Genomic DNA, 23,970 nt, shown 5'->3' with positions numbered 1-23,970 from the left:
TCTTTCCTACCCCCATGTCCCCTCCTTTCCCTTCCCCTCCCCTTTGCCCTATCTAAAGTTTATGTATTCCTCCCATGCTCCCTTCCATCCCCATTATGAATCAGCATCCTTATATCAGAGAAAACATTCGGCATTTGGTTTTTGGGGAATGGCTTAAGAAGTGTCTATTTTTAATAGTCAAATTTATCAAATTTTTGTGGTTAAATGTTGAGTCTTATTTAAAAAATCTGTTCCTGGGCTGGGGGAGTAGTTCGGTTGTTGGAATCTTAAGGATCTGGGTTCAACTGCCAGCACCAAAAAGAGCCAGGTGGGAACACATACTGCAGTCCCAGCTACTCAGGAACCTGAGGCAGGAGGATCACAAGTTTGAGGACAGCTTAGGCAACTTAGTGAGAGCGTCTCAAAATGAAATAAACAAAAAACAAAAAGGGCTGGGGATGTAGCTCCTCAATGGTAGAGCACCCCCAGTGCTGCAAAAAAGAAAAAATAAATCCTTTCCCTGCCTTGAGCTTATAAAATTATCTCTTTTTATTTGGTAAAAGCTTTTTGGATTTACCTTTTTATATTTAATCTACTGGAAATTAATTTTTAAAAAATATTTTGTTTTAGTTATAATTGGACACAATACCTTTATTTTATTTTTATGTGGTGTTGAGGATCAAACTCAGCATCCCGCATGTGCTAGGCGAGTGCTCTTCTCCTGAGCCACAACCCCAGCCCAGGAATTGATTTTTATTCATAGTAACAGGTATGTGTTGGGGGTGTCCTGACTTCATTTATTCAACATAATAAATAATTGTTTCTGCAAGTGTCATATATCATATGTCCACCCACCTACTCCCCCGCCAAAGCATATAAAAAATTCATCAGCAACATAGCACCTATTTTGTATTACCTTTGTTATTTATCTGCCCTCCCCTTTTAAAAATAGTTTTTAGTTGTAGATGGACACAATACCTTTATTCATTTATCTTTATGTGGTGCTGAGGATCAAACCCAGGTCCTCACACATGCTAGGACAGCACTCTCCCACCGAGCCACAACCCCAGCCCTCATCTTTTTATTGGTGGCTCAGATACTCTTCAGACTGCAACTCAAAGTCCATGCCTGTGAAAGCCTCAAGATCATCCTCCTCCTTCTCTTCCTATAAGGTGGGGCACCTCTTCAGATATCACTCAGTCATACATTCTTCTCTGACCCCTCTCCCTTCTCACAAAGCTGTGATCCAACTAATACTATTTTAAAGATTTATTTAAAGCAAAACATCTAGTACTAGGCTTCCTCCTATAAAGAGAAATTAGGAAAAACCAATTACAGAAAATGTAAAGAAAAAAAACCCCAACATATATATATCCAGGAAAACATAAAATTCAAATAATAAAACTGGAGTAGTAAGTTTGTTGGTAGTCCTAGCACCCATCTGATATTTTAGGGAGTGGTCTATTAAACACTGTAGGTGTCACTACAAGTAGATCTGATTGTGAACCTTAGATGGGAGACATGTCTATATTCACCCAGGTAATAACCAGGTCCCAGCAGTGCTTAGCTACAGCAGTCAAAATTTGTTGACTGAGAAGATGAATTAAAATCCACCTTATTTTAAGAATATTCTAACTATTCTTGTTCCTTTCCACTTCCACAGAAACTGTTGTTCTACTAGGTTGTTAAGTTCCACAGAAAAGCCTATAGGGATGTGTATTTAGATTTCAATATATCTACTATCATTTTAAGAAAAATATTTTTACCACTCGGGTCTTTCAATCTATCCTAATATGTAGTATGCAACTCCATTTATTTAGGTGATCTGTATGTCTCTTGATAAGATTTAACTATTCTTCTTTACAAAAGTCTTGCACACCTTAAATATTTAAAATTTGCTGGGCACAGTGGCCCATGCCTGTAATCCCAGTGACTTGAGAGGATCTTAAGTTTGAGATCTCCCTCCACAATTTAGCAAGGCCCTAAGCAACCTAGCAAGAACCTGTCTCAAAATAAAAAATTAAAAGGGCTGGAGATAGTTAAAAAAAATAAAATAAAATAAAAAGGGGTGGGAATATTAAAAAAATAAATAAATAAGTAAATTCTCAGTATATTAAATATAAAAAGGTAAATCCAAAAAGCTTTTACACAAATAAAAAGGCATAATTTTATAAGCTCAAGGCAGGGAAAGGATTTATTTTTTCTTTTTTGCAGCACTGGGGAGTGCTCTACCATTGAGCTACATCCCCAGCCCTTTTTGTTTTTTGTTTATTTCATTTTGAGACGCTCTCACTAAGTTGCCTGAGCTGTCCTCAAACTTGTGATCCTCCTGCCTCAGCCTCCTGAGTAGGGCTGCGGAAGACTGTCAAACAGCCTCCATAGCAAGGTATTCATAGTAACACCCCTGTTACTATGAATAAAAATCAATTCCTGGGCTGGGTTGTGGCTCACAGTAGAGTGCTCGCCTAGCACGTGCAGGGTGCTGAGTTCGATCCTCAGCACCACATAAAAATAAAATAAAGGTATTGTGTGCACCTACAACTAAAACAAAATATATTACAAAATCAATTCCTAGTAAATTAAAAAATTGTTTAATTTAAGCATCTCCTTTCCTAGGAAATATTTCTGTCCTCCATTCCCTCTACTAATTTTGAATCATGTGCCCTCTTCCCTGATCCTTCTGTATCTGGGGCACATTTTCACTAAACTACACTGTCCTTAATTCTTGATTTGTTTGTTTCTACCATTAGAATGTAAGCTCCTTGAGGACAGAGACTACCATTCATTTCTATAACTCAGTACCCAGCATGCAGCCTAGCACAAAGAATCTCAATATTTGACTTCTACACTATAGGGGAATAAACATATGTAACCAATGACTGCATAGTATAAACTATCTTATAAAGAAAAGAACTACCAGGAAGATGTAGAGGTGCATGCTTATAATCCCAGCGTCTAAGGGGGCTGAGGCAGAAGGATCACGAAGAATTCAAAGCTAGCCTCAGCAAAAGCGAGGTACTCGAAGAGACCCTGTCTCTAAATAAAATACAAAATAGGGCTGGGTATGTGGCTCAGTGGTCGAGTGCCCCTGAGTTCAATCCCTGGTTAAAAAAAAAAAAAAAAAAGATCTTGGAGAGACACAATCAGGACCTAAATAAGAGTAATGAGAGAGGAGAGGAAGAAAAAAATAGATGCATTATTGCAGAGGGGAAATCAAAAGGATTTGGGAGCTTGCCACACAGCAAAAACAAGAGGACAAAACAGAGATGCTCTGGGGTTTCAAGTACAAATTAAAATAGGTGGAGAGGATTATAAGGAAAAGGGAAGATGTAATTTAAAAGGAAAGATAACTCATTAAGTATAGGGTTTGCTGACTTTGTGGTGTCAGTGAGACATTCACATAAAAATGCCCAAGAGACAACTGGAAACACAGGACTGACAATATAGCTCAGAAAGCAGTTCAACTGTTCAAAGAACAGATTCTATGGAGCAATAAGAAGTGGAAGATTGTCAAACAGTTAGAATATGAATAAGCACTGAGAGTAAACAGTAAGTATGAGGAGGCAAAAGCAAAAGCTCAAAGCAGTAGCAATTGGGGAAGATTTTTGGATGTGGGGGGGGTGACCTTGACATGGTCAAAGCAATGTCCTGAAGAGTGTGTGTGTGTTAAAAAATGAGGAGTGGAAATACATGACAGAAAGAAGAGATAGACTGTTCTATAATGTTCCAGAAAACTGAACTGGGATGATGATAGAAATTAAAGGAAGCTGTATCAGAGCTCCATATTAGGAGATATCCTTATTAACAGTAAAAATATTTAACAAAGGAATGAGTTGCCTTACTATTAAGGACACTCAACTGAATGCTTAAGCATTTATGAGTCCTGGAGAAGAAATTTTGTTCTATTTGAGAGTTGAGACTGTTCTATTTGATATTAAATTCTGATCATCCTCATATTAAGCAGTAACTCCCATTCCTCCCTCTCTCCTAGCTTCTGGCAACTTCTATTCAACTTTCTGTGTGTGTGTGTGTGTGTTTAACTATGCTAGGGATTGAACCAGGGCCTCACACATGCTAGATAAGTAAACTTTTACCACAGAACTACACCCCAAACATTCCACTTTTTGTATCTAGAATTTGCCTATTCTGGATAACTGATTACATGGAAATCATTATTTTATGTCTGACTTATTTCCCTTACTATGTTTTCAAAGTTTATCCACGTCAGAACACATATCAGAACTTCATTCCTTTTTATGGCTGAATAATATTCCATTAAACATATATACTACATTTTGTTATCTATTGATGGACAAGGGTTGTTTTCTACTTTTGGCTACTGTAAATAATGTTTCAATGAATATTAGTTTATAACTATCAGCTCAAGTCTCTGTTTCCAATTCTTTGGGGGCAACTAATACAAAATTGTTGGATTGTAGGATAATTCTATGTTTAGGGTTTGAGAAACGACCAAACTGTTTTTCACAGCAGTAGCATGGGGGTTCCAATTTTTCCAGATCTTCACTAACACTTATTTTCCTTTTTCTATTTTTATCATAGTCATCCTTGTGTGAAGTGCCAGCTCACCATGGTCTTGAATTGCATCTCCCTAATGATTATAAAATACAGAGTTTTTGTTGGAGAAAATGAAAAAATTTGGGGTATAAATATTGGTGATGATTATACATCATTTGAAATATATTCAAGGCCACTGAATTATACACATATGAATGGTTAAAATGATAAAAATCATGTTATAAACATTTTACCACAATTTTTAAAATCAAGAAAAAATTATGGCTAGGGATAAAGCTCAGTGGTAGAACACTTGCCAAGCATGAACAAGGCCCTAGGCTTTATCCCTAGCACCACAAAAACAAACAAGTAAACAACAACCCATTAAAAGCCAACTGTGGTGCACACAACTATAATCCCAGAGACTTGGCAGGCTGAAGCAGGAGGATCAAAAGTTCAGGGCCAGCCTCAGCAACTTAGCAAGACCCTCAGCCATTTAGTGACAGCTTGTCTCAAAATAAAAAATAAAATCTGGCTGGGGATATGGCTCAGTAGTAAAATGCTCCTAGGTTCAGCCCCAGCACAAGAAAAAAAAAATTAAATGATTCCCTAAGCCAATAAAATTTTATTATTCAGATTTCAGTATAGAAAAGGAAATAAAAATATCAGTTTAGATATTTCAACTAGAAAAACATTTAATATAAGAACTAAGATACTTATAAGTTGTTCAAAATAATGGAACAACTGAGAATCAGAAGTCAGTCACTGAACTGAGATAAAGGATACTCTGAGAGCCAGAGGTTCAAAAGCTGAGGCCGCTGCTAATACTATTGGCTTTTTATTCCCATGAAGCTGGTAGTGAACACTGGAATGATTAGTCTAGCTACCTCTATTGCATCTAACAGATCTTACAACCATACCAACCAGTCAAAACAGCAGTAAAAAGAAAGCTGCCTTCTGTAACTTCCCAATTGTAAGAATGCATCTGACTTAGAAAACACCCTAAGTTGTGCCCGCCCCCAGATGTAAGAAAATTTAGGAAATGCAGTACATTTTGTTGTTTTTAAGATGTTAGAGGATGGAAAATGTGAAAATTGAGGTACACTTTGTACAATAGCATTCATAGAGCATTTTATTTTAGAAACAGAAACAAATAGTGGTGCATTTCAGAATAAATGACATCTTAAATTTAGCTTTCTTATCTCTCTATATAAAAACAGAATTTTCTCATATAATCTTCAAAAAGCTTTATTATTTGCATTTAATCTATCCAGAATTTGTAAACCTTATGAAGTAAGAGTCTATTCTTTCTCAGGTTTCCAGGATCATTCAAATAAAAAGGCATTCTCTAATTATCAGCATATATTCATCAATTATCAAAGTAATCCATGCACATAGATCATATTCTATTCCACTGTCCAACTATAACCAGACTATACTATACTCATGACAATGTCTTGTTTACTATACTTTGAAATGTTTAATAATTGATTAAGTTCTCCTACCTTATTCTTCTTTGAGTGTACTGGATGTTTCAGGCCCTTTATTTATCTTCCACAGAATTTTAGAATTAGATTTTCTACAAAATAAAAAAACCAACCCTGTGCCCAACATTACCCTATTAAAAATCTGACTAGGGCTGAGGTTGTGGCTCAGTGATAAGAGCACTTATCACACTTAGTGTGAGGCACTGGGTTCAATCCTCAGCACCACATAAATAAATAAATAGATAGTTAGATAAATAAATAAAATAAAGGTATTGTGTCACTACAACTAAAAACTAAATATTAAAAAATATTTGACTGTGGGCTGGAGCTGGAACTCAGCGGCACAGCGCCTGTCTAGTATGTATGAGGCACTGGATTTGGTCCTCAGCACCAGATAAAAATAAACAAATAAAATAAAGGAATTCTGTCCATCTACAACTACCAAAAACAAACAAACAAAACAAAACAACAAAAAAACCCCATTTGACTGGGATTATATAAATCCATTGGGAAGAGAACTAATATCTATACATTACAGAATCTATCAATGACATGGCATGTGGCACCAATCATTAAGTCTTTAATAATTTATTTCAATAGGCTTTAAGAAGTCTTCAGCCATATTAGAGATTTATTTCTGGGCACATCTTTTTTTATGCTATTGTCAGTGATTATGATTTTTCCTTTCTATTTATTGCCAGTATACAGTAATAAAGTTATCTTTGAATTTATTAACATTTGTATATTTTCTAAATACATGGTCTGTAGTCCATGAACGGTTTCATTTCTTCTTTTCCAATTCTTATTTTTTTAAATTTCTTTTTCTTGGCTTAGTAGTTACATTGGACAACACATCTCTCTCTCCTAGACAACATAAAGTTCTCAATACTTCAAGTGTCATAGTCTAATTAAGGCCTGACCAATATTTTACAGTTAATGTTTATTTCAGAACATCCTCATATTTGTCACTCTCTGCTCTTTATACTCTTTTGCATTTCAGACCTTTATTTTAAATCTTTAACTAAAAAGTACTAAAGTATACTTCAGAATTTTCTTTCAATTGACAATTATTTTCTTCGAGAATGCATGATTTCTTTATTTTTTAATTTGTTTTAATTAGTTATACATGACAGTAGAATGCATTTATGCATTTGATATATCATACGTAGATGGGATATAATTCTCATTTTTCTGAGTGAACATGTTGTAGAATCATATTGGTCATGCAGTCACACATATATATAAAATAAAGTCTGATTCATTCTACTATCCTTCCTGTCCCCACATTCCCTTCCCTCTTCCTTCCATCACTTCCCTCTTCCTAATCTAAGGTAATGCTATTCTTCTCTAGTGCCCCCTGCCTCATTGTGAATTAGCGTCCACACATTAGAGAAAACATTCGGCCTTTGGTTTTGTGGGGAGAATGTATGATTTTTTGATTAAAAAGTTGGCTGTCAGTCTATAGATGCTCCTTTGAAGGGAATCTTTGTTTCTGGCAGCTTTTAAGATTTTTCTCCTTCTATTGGTATTTGTGTATTTTACTATGATTTGTCTGGGTGCAGATGCACTTTTTAAATTTTTTATTTGTTCTTTTTAGTTATATGACATAGAATGTATTTTGACATATTATACATACATGGAGTATAGCTTCCCATTTTTGTGACTGTACATGATGTGGAGTTATACTGGTTATGTATTCATATACGAACACAGGAAAGGTATGTCTGATTTATTCTACGGTCTTTCCCATTTCCATTCCCCTTCCTTCCCCCTACTCCCCTGTCCAATTCCTCCAATTCAGTGAACCTCTAACTCGCTGGCCCCTATTGTGAGTCAGCATCCCTATATCAGAGAGAACATTTTAGCCTTTGGTGTTTGGGGATTGGCTTATTTCACTTAGCATGATGGTCTCCAGTTCCATCCATTTACTGGCAAATGCCATAATTTCATTCTTCTTTATGGCTAATATTCCATTGTGTATATACACTACATTTTCTTTATCCATTCATCTGTTGAAGGACACCTCGGTTGGTTACATAGCTTAGCTTCTGTTAATTGGTGTGGCCATGTCACTATAGTATTATGATTTTAAGTCCTTTGGGTATAAATTGTGGAGTGGGATAACTGGGTCAAATAGTGGTTCTATTCCATGTTTTCTAAGGAAACTCCATATTGCTTTCCAGAGTGGTTGTATCAATTTGCAGTTCCAACAATGTACTTCTTAAATCTATCAGTTGGTCTTTTATTAGATCAAGAAAATTTTCAGTGTGATATCTCTTTTCATATATTATCCCTGTACTATTCTCTTTCTCCCCTCCCATCTTTCCCAAGCTCTGCTTAAATAATGTCAGGTCTAACTCTGTCTTCCATGTCTCTTAAACTCTCTTCAATATTTTATAGTTTTCTGACTCTCAGGGTTGTATTCTGGTAAGCTTCTTCTGCCTTATCTTCTAGGCAACCAATTCTTCCTTCAGCTAAGTATAATCTGTTAATTCTTTCTTTTAGGTATATTTGGTATGCAGTATTTTCATTTCTGGGATTTACATTTTTTCCCTAAATCTAAGAAGTCACTCTTTATAATCTCTTTTTCCCTGCTCGTCTTCAATTCTTTAAACATAACAGCAATTGTTTTAAATTCATCTGATGTTTATAATATCTGAGGATTTTGTGGATCTATTTCTGCTCCGCTGTTTCTTATTCATATTGCCAGCTGAATGCATGCTTGGTTACTTTCTATTTTAAAGAAGCTTACTTTTAAATACATAAAGAAAACTGCATGAATTATACTGATCTAATAATTCTACAGATATATAACATGTATTCTAATTACACATATTTTGCTTGTTATTTCTTTTTACTATGCTTGCTTATTTGTGACAACATACTATTCGCTGTTAACTACTATTCATAGTAACTCCTTGAGAATAAAATGCCTTTCTCCACAAATGATTTGCATTTCCTTCTGCCAGGCCTTGGGAATACCATTAGTCTGAAACTAGGAATCACAACAAATGGCTTGAGGGTTGATGGACCACTCACATAGCAAACCTGGGCTGCAAATCAGTGTGAGGGCTAAAACTGTCCTCAAAATTTGAAAGATTTGTTTTTCTTACTTTGTTTTCTTTCCTTGTTCCATTCAACCTTCCCTTTGATCCCTGAGGTACAAGAGTGAACAGATAGTTTAGTTCTGCTTTGCTGATAACCTAATGATTATCCTTGGGGTTCCATCTAACAATGAGATTGTTCTTTCCGACTCTGACTGTAGATAAACGTTAGGCCTTGACTTCTATCCTCTCCACTCTGTAAAATCTACTGAACCCAGGTCCAAACATGTATACACTAGCAACTACCCTTAGGGCAAAAGTCATTTCATCCTTCACTTATTTCTTTGGTTCCTGTTTATTCCTAGAATTTGGCCTTGCAGCTCCCTCTTCAAGCTGTTTTTAAAAAAAAGATTTTTTGGTTAGTTGTATTCATCAAAAAGGTTAATCATAATAATCCAGTCTACCATTTCAGAGAACAAAAACTGATTTCCCTTTTTATAACTATTTTGCAATAATTCCTTTAACTGTCCTAAATGAAATTAGGAGATCATCTTTCTAAGTGCAATTTTAAAAGCTTACTACCTATTAATACCAATATGATTAATAATTATATGAAAGAAATAATTTATAGTAAATATTTCAAAATATATAAATAATTATAATAAACAGTATAATAAGTTGTTTGCGCAATATTATACATAGAATCACTATGACTATGAGTTACAACTTCAGACTCAAGTGAAGATATTTGAGTCACAAACACTGTACAAGCAGTGCTGCCATAAATTACATTTTTTTTTTTTTTTTTAATTTTTAGGCTGGGGTTGTAGCTTGGTGGTAGAGTGCTGCCTCGCACGTGTGAGGCACTGAGTTTGATGGAAGGAAGGAAGGAAGGAAGGAAGATTTTTATTTGTTCTTTTTTAGTTATACACGACAGTCTAATGTATTTTGACATATTATGCATACATGAAGTGTTAACTTCCCATTCTGTGGTTGTACATGATGTGGAGCTACACTGGGGGGTATATTCATATATGAACATAATGTAATGTCCAATTCATTCTACTATCTTTCCCATTCCCACCCCCCTCTCTTCATTACCTTCTGTCTAATCCAAAGTACTTCTATATCGCATCACCCCACCCACTGTGTGTTAGCATCTAACAGAACATTCAGCTTTTGGTTTTGGGGGATTGGTTTATTTCACTTAGCGTGATACTCTCCAATTGCCAGGGTCCTGCCCTAGTGGGGTCCAGGGACTCCAGTTCCATCTATTTACAGGGAAAAGCCATAATTTCATTCTTCTTTATGGCTAAGTACTATTCCATTGCATATATACACCACATTTTCTTTATCCATTCATCTATTGAAGGGTACCTAGGTTGGTTCCATATCTTAGCTATCGTGAATTGAGCCATATGAACATTGTTGTGGCGGTGTCACTATAGTATGCTGATTTTAAGTTCTTTAGGCATATATCGAGGAGCAGGATAACAGGGTCAAATGGTGGTTCCATTCCAGGTTTTCTGAGAAATCGCCATATTGCTTTCCAGAGTGGTTGCACCAGCAATTAATGAGGGTACCTTTTTCCCCACATCCTCTAAAGTGATGAAGAACTCTGATAAAGTTCTGAAAGAAAAAAAACTTTAATCTTTCTCCAACATATGTACCAACCAAATTCCTAAAACTTTTAGTGTGCTCTAACAAAGCCTTATACATAAAAGTTAAATTTTTAAGCTCATATCATAATTACTTTTTTCACTTACATCACTGAAATCCAGCAAGTTATGTAGTTAGTTGGAATAATTCTTTTTTAAAGGGTGATTTATTGGTTTTCCCTGTGCGCAACGTAACTGTCAGCTCCATCAGTTCCATGCACCCTTTAGTAGAATCCACACCATGCATTTTGCTTTGGGAGTAGGAACTGTGCTCTGAAGAGTTCAATATGTGTAAGCCAGGTCCCAAGGTAGTTAGAATAATTTTTAAATCTGCAGAATGTACTGAGAATTGTGGGATGGCTGACTTCCCCTTCTCCAATCTTGGTAACAAAACACCTCAAAGAATTTTATCCAATTGCATCCAATAGAAAGTGCATATTTTTTTTCAGCTTATCAGTCTGCTCTATCATCCAGTCCCATCTAATTTAGTCAAATTTTACATCATAGAATTTGCTACTATAATCAGATTGTTATGTTCCTTAACCAAAACTACTATATGTATTTGTAACTCTAATTCTTTGTAAATATGATTCCCACTGTCTATTCCATTCTTTTTCCTGTCTTCTACCTGCCTAGGTTAAACACTATTTTATATCAAGACCCCATTAGCTCAAAATAGCCTTTTATTTATGAACTTCTATAGCATTTAGTAATTCTCCATCTTAATCATAAGCTACCATATTCATGCCTTGTCACCTCAATTAAGAGTGTTATCTGCTATGGGTGCAGTGGTGCATGCCTGTAATCCCAGCAGTTCAGGAGGAACGCCAGTTCAACGTCAGCCTCAGTAACTTAGTGAGGCCCTAAGCAACTTGGCAAGACCCTGTCTTAAATAAAATATAAAAAGGACTGGGGATGTGGCTTAGTGGTTAAGTGCCCCGGGTTCAATTCCTGGCACCAAAAAAAAAAAAGTGTTATCTTTGGGGTTTGAGGTGCTCTCAGTGTACAGCACATACCTAGTATGTATGAAGCCCTGGGTTTGATCTCTAGCATCACACACACACACACACACACACACACACACACATTCTCTCTATTTCTCTCTCTCTCTCTCTCACACACACACACACACACACACACAGTTATCTTCTAAAAGCCCTTTTCCACTCTCAAATGAAATCAAGTGTAATTCCAGTATATAAGTTTATGAAGTAGAACGTTTACCTGAAGCAGAAACCTCACAAACTAGGCCTGGCCCATGAGCTGCTTCTTCAGCACTCCCCAGCCCTCAGATAATCTTTGAAATAACCTTATACTATGCAATTTTTCAGTCCTTCTCCTTTAAGGGAAGAAAACTCCTTAACTTTACAGGAATGAAGAACTTAGTGCTACATAAGTCAATGTAATTCTGAAAACAAACTGAAAAATATTTAAGTGGCACTAAGTCCTGTGTTAAGCAATGACAAATTAAATATGAATCTCATATAACTCTCAACTTTAAAAGGGTAGAGAAACTGGGTATTGTGTATCTACAGTCTCAGCTACTCAGGAGGTTGAGACAGAACTGCTCAAGTCCAGGAGCTCTAGACCAGCCTGGGCTACAAAGATCCTTTTATCTTTTAAAATAAATAATAAAGTAAATAAAAGTCTAGAGCTGCACAGATCAAGGTGATCACTAGCTACATGTGACCATTTAATTAAAATTTAAAAATAATTAAAATTGAGTTCTCAGTCCTATTGGGCAAATTCTGAGTGCAAAATAATCACAAACATATATGGCTACTGCCTTTTCCCACTGGACAGCAAAGAACATTTCCACCAAAGTATGACTGAACAGTACTTACTGGTAAAGAGGAAACTAATACCAACAAAAAACTTGAATACAAAATGGTGAATAAAATGATATATGTAAACTTTGGGATACTATAAAAGCAGAGGACAAACTAGGTCTTAGAGGTTATGAAGGCCTTCTACAATAAATGGTAGGTGAGGTTAAATTTGAAAGGTTTGGAGGACTAGGACAGGGGAATCTATATTTCAGGCAGTAGAAAAAGCATGGGCTAAGACAAGTTAAATTTGAAGATTAAAAAAAGTAACAGCAATTACTGTACTGTACAGAGCAAAAGTCAGACTGCAGTGAAGATGCTTTTCTACAAAGACAAAATAATAAATACCCAATTCAGAAAGAATGAAGGAAAATTTTTAAAAAGAAAAATAAGTTATCGGATCTCTCCAAATTTGGCTTAAATTCATGGCAGGACAATGGCAGATGCTTCATGGAGAAGTAATAATTCATGTTCTATTTCCCAAAGATGTTTGAGTCAAAATGAGAATGACTCATACCAAGTGTTAAACTGCCTTGACAAGTTACATTTAACTCTGATCTGAGGACCTACACCAAAAAGTCAGGAGATCCACAATGCTGTTCAGACATTTCATAACTTAATATTGCCTATCAGTTTTACTGCTTGTCCCTACTCCATTCACTCTCACATGCTGCTAAAAAACTTTAACACATTCATTTCTCTCTTTAAAACACAGTATTTCCAAACTCTTCTTCCAGGCTGATAACCTCTTACTTCATTAAGGACAAAAAGAAAAGAAAAAACACCAAAGCAACTGCAAGAGACCACATCAGACTAGGATCATCACATCTCCTGACCTGGCAGAACTTGCTATCATATACTTTGCCTTATCTCCTATGATCATAAAGTCACTCTTCTACTTGTACACTAAATTGTTTTCTCTCTTACCTCTTCAGAGGCACTGCTTCAGCAATTCTCTCCTTCTCAAAATCACTGATGTTTTACTGTCTTATGGTTTATTTATTTTTATGTGGTGCTGAGGTTCAAACCCAGGGCCTCACATGTGCTAGGCAAGCACTCCACCACTGATCCACAACACCAGCCCCTTACTATTTTTAATTATAATTATATCACTATGCTTTCAGAGAACTTCAGATAGGGAACAAAATAAAATTCAGAGTAGTCCTTACATTCCTATTCTAGAGCCAATGAATGTGTTTATTTCCTCTTAGGTTGTACATGATCACCTCTAACACTGATCATCTGTACAGTCTTTGTAATTGTAGTGAATCTAAATTTTGGGGGGTAGAAGATACTTTTGAGAATCTAAAGAAAGTCATAGATTCTCCCCTTCCCAACGTTCAGTAACACATGAAATTTAAAAATCAAATTTCAAATCTCTAAAAAATCCTCTGAGCTAGATTTACCTTATTTGAAGACTTAACTATAAAGCTACAGTAATCAAGATAATGTGGTATCAGCCTAAGAATAGACAGAAAGATCCGTAAAACTGAGTAGAATCTAAAGTAAACAAACATAAGCAACTGACTTCAATAAAGGTACAAAGATAATTACATAGAAAAGGTGAGTGTTTTCAAAAAATGTGAAACATCTGTACATCCTTACATGAAAGAATGAATGCCAGGATCCCATGGACCCCAAAATTGGAGGATGCTCAAGTACTTTACATACAATGTTGTGGTAAATATGCACAAAACTTGTGCACATCCTCCTACTCCTATAAATCATCTGTAGATTACTTATAATACGTAGTACAAAGTAAATGTTATAGAAATAGTTGTTATACTATATTGTTTAGGGAACAATGACAAGAAAAAAATCTATACTAATTCAGTATAGACCCAATTCATTTAAAAAAAAATTTTCCCCTAGTGCTAGGGACTAAACCCAGGGCTTCACACATGCTAGGCAAGAGCTCTACCACTTAAGAACTACACCCCCGGCCCTTTTCGAATATTTCTGATTCTTGTTCAACTGAATTTACAGATGCAACAGGGCCAGCTACATACAAAAATTAACTCCAAGTGGTTCATAGACATAAGTGTAAAAGGTATAAATTTATAAGAAAATACAGAAGACTTTCATGACTCTGATCTGAGGACCTACACCAAAAAGTCAGGAGATCCACAATGCTTTTCAGACATTTCATAACTTAATATTGCCTATCAGTTTTACCGCTTGTCCCTACTCCATTCACTCTCACATGCTGCTAAAAAACTGAGTAGAATCTAAAGTAAACAAACATAAGCAACTGACTTCAATAAAGGTACAAAGATAATTACATAGAAAAGGTGAGTGTTTTCAAAAAATGTGAAACATCTGTACATGACTCATGAACTATAAAAGAGAATTCATTAATTGATCTCATCAAAAAATAAAACTATGTCTTAGAATGTGGCTCAGTGACACAGCTTATCTAGCAAGCATAAAGCCCCGGCTTTAATCCTCAACACTTTAAGGAAAAATAAAGAGCTGGGCATGGTGGCACATGCCTATAATCCCAGCAGCTCAGGAGGCTGAGACAGGAGGATTATGAGTTCAAAGCCAGCCTCAGCAACACTGAGGCACTAAGCAACTCAGTGAGACCCTTACTCTAAATAAAATAGAAAAAATTGAGATGGGGATGGGTTTGGTGGTTGAGTACCCCCAAATTCAATCCCTGGTACAAAAAAAAAAAAAAAAGAAAGAAAGAAAAAGAAAGGGAAGAAAAGAAAAAGAAATAAAACTTCTGGTCATAAAGAGACACTTAGGAAAACAAAACAGATCAGTGAAGGAGATATGTGCGAAACATACCAAGACTTACATCTTGATATAAATAGTACCTTACAGCTCTCCACAGTAAGAAAATGAATATTAAATAAAAAGATTTAAACAGATACTTCACCAATGAAAACACAGATTGTAAATAAGTACATAAACAGATGTCTAATTCACTTAGGAAAATACAAATTAAAATCACAATGAGCCACTACTACATTCCTAATAAAATGGCTAAAAGACTGACTATTCCAAGTGTTGCCAAGGATAAGAGAATAACAAACTCTTGTTCATTGTGGGTGGCAATTTCTTATGAAGTTAAACACACGACCCATCAATCCCACTTCTAAGAGAAATGAAAACCTGAATCCAAATGTTTAGAGGAAGAGGGATGGGAGGAAAAGGGACAGGGCAGGGGATTTGCAAGGATGGTGGAATGTGATAGACATCATTACCCAAAGTACATGTATGAAGACATGAATTGGTGTGAAAATACTTACAAACAGGTATGAAAAATTGTTCCATATGTGTAATAAGAATTGTGATGCATTCCGCTGTCACGTATTTAAAAAATAAAACCAATTAAAAAAAATACTTTATTCCCCCCCCCAAAAAAAGAAAAAGCAAAAAGAAAGAAACTAATTTCTGATACTGCAACATAGATGAGTCTCAAAAGTATCATACCAAGTGAAAAAATCCAAAATACACAAAATTACATAGTATATTATTCCATTTATGACTTTCTGGAAAAGGCAAAACTAGAGATCACATCCACATAGGTGTTTGCCAGGGACAGAAAGTGGGAAATGAGATGAATGGAAAGAGGAAATAGGAAACATTCTGGGATGATAAAAATATTCTGTATTTTTGATTGTGCGAAAGTTACATGGTTATACATAACTTTATCAAAATACAAACCTGTACATTTAAAATGGTAAATTATGTGTAAACTATATACTCAAAATCTAATTTTTAAAAAAGGAGTTATGAACTTTCTATAGGCCTCTAAATCATCTCTTAATTTCAGAATCTCAAATATGATAGTTTCTCTGGCTGAGACCTCTGGTATCAGAAAACTTCAGTTCTTGAACTAAATCCGGCCCATGACCTGTTTTTATTTAGTCCACAAATTAAGAATGGTTTTTACAATTTCAAGTGGTTGAAATAAAATTAAGACTATTTCGTGGGACTTTGTGCTTGGTGGCATATGCCTCTAATCAGGAGGCTGACGCAGGAGGGTTGCAAGTTTGAAGCCAGCCCCTGCAATTTATCGAGAACCTGTTATCAAAATTTTAAAAAGGTAAAAAAAAAATTAAAAAGCTGGGGATGTGACTCAGTGGCAAAGTGCCTCTGGGTTCAACCTGCCAAAGGAGGTGGGGGGAACACTTTCATATTTCTGTGTCCTTAAATAAATTTTACTGGAACACAGTCAAGCTCATTCATTTTTATACTGACTATTAGCTGTTTTTGAGCTACAATAACACTGTTGAAAGGTTGTGACAGAAACCTTATGACCCATAATGCTCTTCAGAAAGTGTGTTGACCCCTGGGTTAGACACAAGTTGATTATGACACTTGAGAAGATTCATACCAATCCAAACCTCTCCTTTATACACAGTAGCTCTATCATTTTTATAGCCACAAAACCTTTTTTCAAGGAAACCAACTCATAAAGTAGATAAATGAAGAACTTCAATAATTAAAGTACAGAGACATTAAACACAGCACTGGGGTAAGCTCTAAAGAAGGTTTCTGAATCCCCACAACAGGGTTTTGCAAATTGCCTGTTGCAATTTGGTTGTCAATCTAATAACTGATTTTATGACTAGCATTTTCAAAAAGAGAAAAAAAAAGATGAATAGTATAGAAAATCAATGTCTTATATCTGATAGGGTTTCATTAACTCTTTTACTAAGTATCTGAGTACCTATGTGCCAGGTACTGTTACAGAAGGTGAGGATAAAAAAAGGTAAAAACATACAAATCTATGTCACTTGTGTATATACTGGGGCAATTTAAAATGCTTTTTTCTTACAGAAGTAGAGTGTCTTTAAAAATTATCCTCTGGATAATCTGAAAACCACCATCCTATGATACATTTGTCCCCAAAGTGCTGTCAATAACTAGCTACATATTAAGAATGAAAATAATCTTTCATTTGATGTTACAGAGCTTCCAGAAGATACAAAGTTAATAGAGTTCAAAGCAATTTTTATATTCTGTTTTTATATTCTGTATCAAAGGCATTCCCAAGGCTCAGAAAGGAATGTAAAGTTACAAGGCATCAATTTCCCTCTTATGCACAGTCTTGATATAGGAAGGAAAAATAATAATAGTTTGTTGGTTTTTTTTTTAAAGCCCAAGAGAAAATGGAACCAAAATAATCTCAGAGGGTAGAGGGGTGAAAAAAAAATAATTGCTTAATGTTAGTCTAGAGGCAGTATTAAGAGTTGCTTCTGACTATCACACTAATTACGTACAATAGTAAATTAGGTTAGTAGCCCAAAGAGACTGAAAAATAAAAACTACCTCCAAAAACATAGCATTGCCTTCATAAAATATTTAAGAAAGGAATGGAACAAATGAAGCTTTTGTTTTTATTAACAAAGTTATTTCTAACACTACAATTAAGAAAGCCCTACTTAACTTTAAAAGACAGTAAAGCTCCCAAACAGGCCCACCTACTTTGAAATCAAAAGATCTACATTTCTAATTATGACTTTACAGAATAACCAATATAGGTGAAATAAAGAGAATTAGAAAACTACAAAATAATTTAACTCCTGAGAAAGAAAACCTAGTAAGATACCAAAATGGGGGGGGGGGGGGAAGTGTCTTGTCTTAATGACAATTTGAGGCAAAAATATTGGAAAATTAGGATATTATGACAAAATGGTCAATAAATTCTCAGTTACATTAAATATTCAAGGTGTCAAAATAAAATACATTTTATCAGTTCTGAAGGAAAAAATTATGATTAGATAAAAAAAGGAAAAGAAAGAACACCAAGTAGTTGTCTCATTTTACAAGGTAGGCACAGGTCTTAGAAAATGCCAAAAAATGGCCAGGCACAGTGGGGAGTGCCTGTAATCCCAGCACTTGGAAGGCTGAGGCAGGAGGATCACAAGTTCAAAGCCAGCCTCAGCAATTTAGTGAGGCTCTAAAGCAACTCAGTGATACCCTGTCTCTAAATAAATGGGCTGGGAATGTGGCTCTGTGGTTGATGCCCCTGGGTTCAATCTCTGATACCAAGAGGGCAGAGGAGGGAGGGAGGGAGGGAGGGAGGAAGGAAAGAACAAATTAATGGAGGGAGGATGCAGCTTCCTCATCACTCACAGATAAAGGTTCTATTAGTTAGATCTGCTTCCTATTCATCCTAATCAGGAAAGTAGGGGTCAGAAAAACATGAAAAGTCAGAATGCTCTAGCTTGTTATCCTAATATAATTTTTCTAGCTATTGTCCAAATACAATCAAATCAAATTTGTGTTCAGGTTTACTACATTCAAGTATTCAAGTATCCAGTCCAATACTCTTTTCTCATCTCTTTACTGACAATAAATATTAGTGACCAATATCAGATAATTTCCTAAATAAAAGGGGTGAGTAGATGCATAAAGGAGTTCATTAAGGTGAGGAGAAAGAAAAGTGTACCGAAAGGGAATACAGAAATACCAAAGACAGCTGTTGCATAGTTTTCTGCCTAAAGGAAACCTTTGACTATATCTAGACAAATATTAACATTAATTGCCAAAACTGCACATGCATCATCTACCTTAGTGGGAATACCACTCCTACCTTAGTGGGAATACTACTTTTCAGGGATATGATGCAATCTAACCCCTGGTTCACAAACACTACATTCAATTTGGACCTCATTATAAGGGAGATCCCATCCCAGAATATTCCCTAGTTACTGCATTATCATAATTACATAGCTTAACCAAAATTGTCCGTAAGATATCTTGAAAACAAGAAAAAACAACTGCAATTGTAATCTAAATATAAGATTATAATAAACTGCCTTCTACCGAAACACAGCACAAGAGGTGCAGGGTAATATCCTAGTATCACATATTTTTTATATTCAATGTATTTATTGTGCCTTATTTTCATATTATACCATATACCACATAATTATTGAAAGCAACATCGCATTGGGGATGTAGTTCAGTCATAAAGTGATTGCCTAGCATGCATAAGGCCCCGGGTTCAACCCCCAGTCCCACCAAAATAATAATAATAATAATAATAATAAATTATTCATGAGACAGGTACAAGGGCTCTGTAATTTATCAAGACAATCAAATTCAACAGGAAAAAACAGAGGCTTCAAAAACAGCCTGAAAGACACATCAAAGAAAAATGAATGATCAAAAGTAAACATTTAATGCCCCAAGTATAAACACATTTATTTAACAAACATTAAATAAGTTCCTGTCTAATATTCTAATTTAAGCCCCTACAAAGTTATAAAAATACAAGACATGAAATCTGTTAATTCCTCAAAGTAATTTTAAATACTAAAATCTACATTCTATATCTAAGATGTTTGAATTTAAAAAATTTAAAATAAACTACTATCCAAAAAAGCTGATTAGCTAAATCATACCCTAATGATACATAAAAAGTTTTGCTATATTTTTAAGTTAAAAAGAATTACAAAGTGGGTATGGCACACACTGGTAACTTCAGCTACTTAGGAGGTTGAGGCATAAGGATCCAAAATACAAGGCCAACCTGGGCAACTTAGAGACACCCTGGCCAAATAAATAAATAAATAAGAATAGGGACACTGTTCTGAGGTAGAGAGCTTTTCCTAACATGCGTGAGGCCCTGAGTTCAATCTCAGTACCAGGGGGAAAAAATTACAAAACCACGTAATACAAAAGTGTACTACAATAGCATAGAAAGAGGAGACAGAAACCAAAATGTTTATAGCAATTTTATCTTGGTGGTAAGATTATAGATGACTTTTTTTTTTCCTTTTTCCTTTTTGTATTTACACTTCTGATTTTTCAATATGAATGTGCTTTCCCTCTGTAATTAGAATTTATTTACCACAGGTGAAATTTCCCTCTTGACAAACTTCTTTTTAAAAGCTTATATTTTAATGTCAGGTAAGATAAATTTTCAGAATGTAATATGCTGTTACACAGAAGCACAATTTTTCATGTCTTTCCATGTCCTTGACAATTATATGATATTCTTTTTAGTACAATATAAGAAAGACAGTTTAATTAAAAGATCATTGTAAATGTCAATTTCTACTGAATATCAACTTCAAATTAAAATTATATCTTGAAAGAATTTTGTTTTCTGTAATATTGATATCTACACTCAAAAGAGGTAGACTTTTTATCATTTATTACCACGCCCCCAAGATAAATACCTTTATTATTAGCTCTTAAAAAAACATTGAGGATAAACTATTCATCACTAAACACTGAAATCCAGGTGGAGGGAGTCAGTGGAAAACATCTGTATTTTACTAAATAAAATTAAAGAATGCACTTACAGTTTCAGAAGATGCAAACATGTTTTCCAACTGCTGGCAATTTAAACTTAATTTCATCTAGCCTAGAGGTTCTCAAGCACTGATATGTGGGAGTTGCTCAGGAAGTAAGCCAAATACAGAAAACCATAGCCCTAGTGCTCACCTAAGGCACTATCCAGCAGGTAGAATTCTGAACAGCCTGGTCCTTTCAAGTGAAATAGCGGGGCAGAAATTCGACTTAATAAAAGCCTTCTCTATAGAATTGCAAAGTGTCCCAATAATTCTGAAAGGAACTTCTCAATGTAAACAATGGTATATCAGAGAATTACAATTTCATAACTCCTACCCATTAATTCATCTGTTCTTCTCTGTAGTAGCCTTCAAACATCTATACAATTCAACAAAACCACACATGCACTGCAGAGTAAGTAAACCCCAAAGGCACCTGTGCCTGATAAGACAAAGGCATATCCGATTCCAGGAGAAAATAGACAGCAGATGTGACCCCTGTATTTATCCATTAAAAACAATGTATCCTAAAAATAAATTTCCATGTCAACCGAACAAAGATGTTTATAAATAAGAAGGAATGTGGAGGTGTGGGGAAGACAAGAGGAAGCTTCAGTAAGTTAAGTACCCAAAGCCAGGAAACAAGACAGAATGAATGCTAAGAGGGCAAGGGAAACAGAATAAACTAGGAACTGGATGAAGGGAAGAGCTTTATCCTTGGAATCCAAGCAGTTGAGAGAAATGAATAGATATTAGTAGGAACTGATGTGAACAGAAAACTGGAAAGTGAAATGATTTTAAGTTAAGAAATAAGAAAAAAGGGGAAATTTAGACTAGACCAAGTGATGTACAGACCACATTTTGGGCACAGATGGAGATGGTATATAAAAGGATGGAAAACAATAAAAAAAAAAAAATATTAGACTAATTTCCAAACTAAAGAGCATGAGGCAGGAGAAAGAAAATTGCAAAGAACAAGATGGAAAAATAAGTCACACTAACCAATAATAATATAGGTAGGATATATATTACATTATTAGTTATAAAGTATAATAGCGTATTGTTCTGTGTAGTAAGGTACCAAATTCTGAATATAGTGAAGTTCATGCAATAAAAACGTAAATTAAGTAACTTGACAAGGTGACAAAAGGCTTAATAGTGCAAAGACAGGAAAGAGGCAAAAACTGAAGAGAGGAAAAAGTGAGAGAGAAAAATAGGACGAAAAGGAGGACAACACAGAGAAATCAATCAAATTTACTTTAAAAAAGAATAAAGAGGTGTGGATGCACAGTGAGAGACTAGTCAAAAGGTGTCAGTAGGGTAAGGGTGCAAAGAGCCAAGCGAACCGGAGGGAATCTTGACAGCTTCAGGGTTCAGAAAGTGAGTAGCTTTAAAGTGTCCAGAAGGGTTCCTGAAGATAACAATAGATAAGGACGGAAAGGAACCCACGGAAAGGAGCGGCGGAGCGAAGCAGAGGGCCTCAAGAGGACCAGGGTTAAGAGAAGTGCAAAAATGCTCTTCAGTGGAAGCAGAGGTTAGGAGGCTGGCAGGTCCGACAAATGGAAAATGTGCGGGGCGAGAGGCGATGACGCGATGGGGGTTACCAGTCAGAGACAGAGCACTTGACAAATATTAGGGACGAGGGACCCGAGACCGGGACGAACAGGGCAGCAGAAACTGTGCGATCCGGGGGCGGATGATCTGGAGCAGACCACATGGCTGGAATTTAGCACCAGGGGTTGGATGCTAAACACGACCCACACAGAGACCATTGCAGAGGGTGCACTATTTGTCAGACCAGTTCCCTGTGTCGGGTGGCCACCCACCTACCTGGCTGGGTTCTGCTGTCACTGTGCAGAATCTAGAAGACTTTCTTAGTTGGAACCTGTGCTCCACAGCCAGCAATCTGACCTGTATTTACTACCAGAGCAGAGGCCAAGAAAACGCAGTGTGCCCATGAGACCAAAATATGTGTTGTGATTTGGATACCAGTCGTAAGTCTCCTTCTTCTTGGCCAGTGGCTGCTCACTGAATAGTTTCACTACTTTCATGGATTTGGAATCAGTTGGCCTGGCAACTTCACCAAAGAGCCGAGCACTCAGACGAGTCATGCGCAAAGCATATTCTGAAAGCGAAGACATTTCTTGAGCAGCTAGGAGACTCCCTACAGAAAATGAGAAGAAAAACAGCAATGCACAGTTATTGAAGAAGAATCTGATGAGAACAAAGGAAAGACAGCATGGAATAAAGTATTGAACTGCCAGTTTTCAGCGGACACAACATCTTTGTATGTGGTGCTGAGGATCGAACCCAGGCCGCACGCATGCCAGAGATGAAAAGCAAAAGGCACCTGGGAGTGGTGGCGCCAGCCTGGAGTTCCAGGAGGCTGAAGCAGGAGGCCCACTTGAGACCCGAATTCAGTGTTCCTGGGCGACATGTGGGGTGCTTCTAAGTAAGGCCAGCATCTGCAGGAATGGTGGAGAAAGAGAAATACCCCTAACCAACATTCTCCTTGATTGCTCTGCATGCAGAAGATTTTTGAATACAGAAGTATCATTTTCCAGAAGTGAAGAGTATCCATTGTCTTTCCTCCTTTTGTGTTCCAATTCACAGTTCTGGAGTTACACATAAAGTAGGGTGGCATTTCACAACCGTTGCATACAGTAACTAAGGAATGTCTTGCAATATTAAACAATTCATTTTGCTTTTACCTATAAGTGTATTTCTGGACCTAACCTGAATTTTGGCTTAAAATTTAGAAACATGCTAACACCACATATGGTACATAATTTGAATGTGTTACTAGAGATGTAGTCTCAACTTGAAACAATAGTCATGAATTTTTTTGGAAAAATGAAAAGAATTTTTTTTCTGATATATCTTAAATTGTTAGAGTCTGTAAACAAGTCAAAATAACACCTGGCATTTTGCCAGGGGAATGTTAAAGTTCGTAAACAAGTCTGGATGGTGCCTGGCAAAATGTCAGAGGGAGTGGTTTGAGAAGTAACAAAACCGAGCCATTAGGTGTAGAGATTCCTGATTGGTTGACTGATGTATCTAGTTTATGCTAATTAGATAAGCTGTGTGGAATGTATAAATACTGCTCCTGTCCTGCAATAAACGGCTCCTACTCCTGCTGTATCAACGTACACAAGTTATTCGTCACCCCCCGGTTATTTTGCTGCAGCCGGACTGCGGCA

The 23,970-nt window shown here is 36.0% G+C and overlaps 1 protein-coding gene across 1 annotated transcript; it reads right to left on the bottom strand.

Annotated features, from left to right (window-relative positions):
* Positions 1-22,644: 22,644 nt before the first annotated feature.
* LOC107149117 (28S ribosomal protein S33, mitochondrial) lies at positions 22,645-22,950 on the bottom strand. The gene has a single exon (XM_015493884.2). The coding sequence runs from the start codon at positions 22,909-22,911 to the stop codon at positions 22,645-22,647; it is 267 nt and encodes an 88-aa protein (XP_015349370.1). The 5' UTR covers positions 22,912-22,950.
* Between the last annotated feature and the right edge of the window lie 1,020 nt (positions 22,951-23,970).

Source organism: Marmota marmota, unplaced genomic scaffold (genome assembly GCF_001458135.2).
Source record: "Marmota marmota marmota unplaced genomic scaffold, marMar, whole genome shotgun sequence".
NCBI lineage: Eukaryota > Metazoa > Chordata > Mammalia > Rodentia > Sciuridae > Marmota > Marmota marmota.
The sequence above is the reverse complement of the archived record's forward strand: the minus strand, read 5'-3'. Positions and strand labels throughout refer to the sequence as shown.

Bases quoted from the DNA above. Each gene is read 5' to 3' on its own strand.
- LOC107149117 (XM_015493884.2), bottom strand. From the start codon at position 22,911: ATGTCTTCGCTTTCAGAATATGCTTTGCGCATGACTCGTCTGAGTGCT.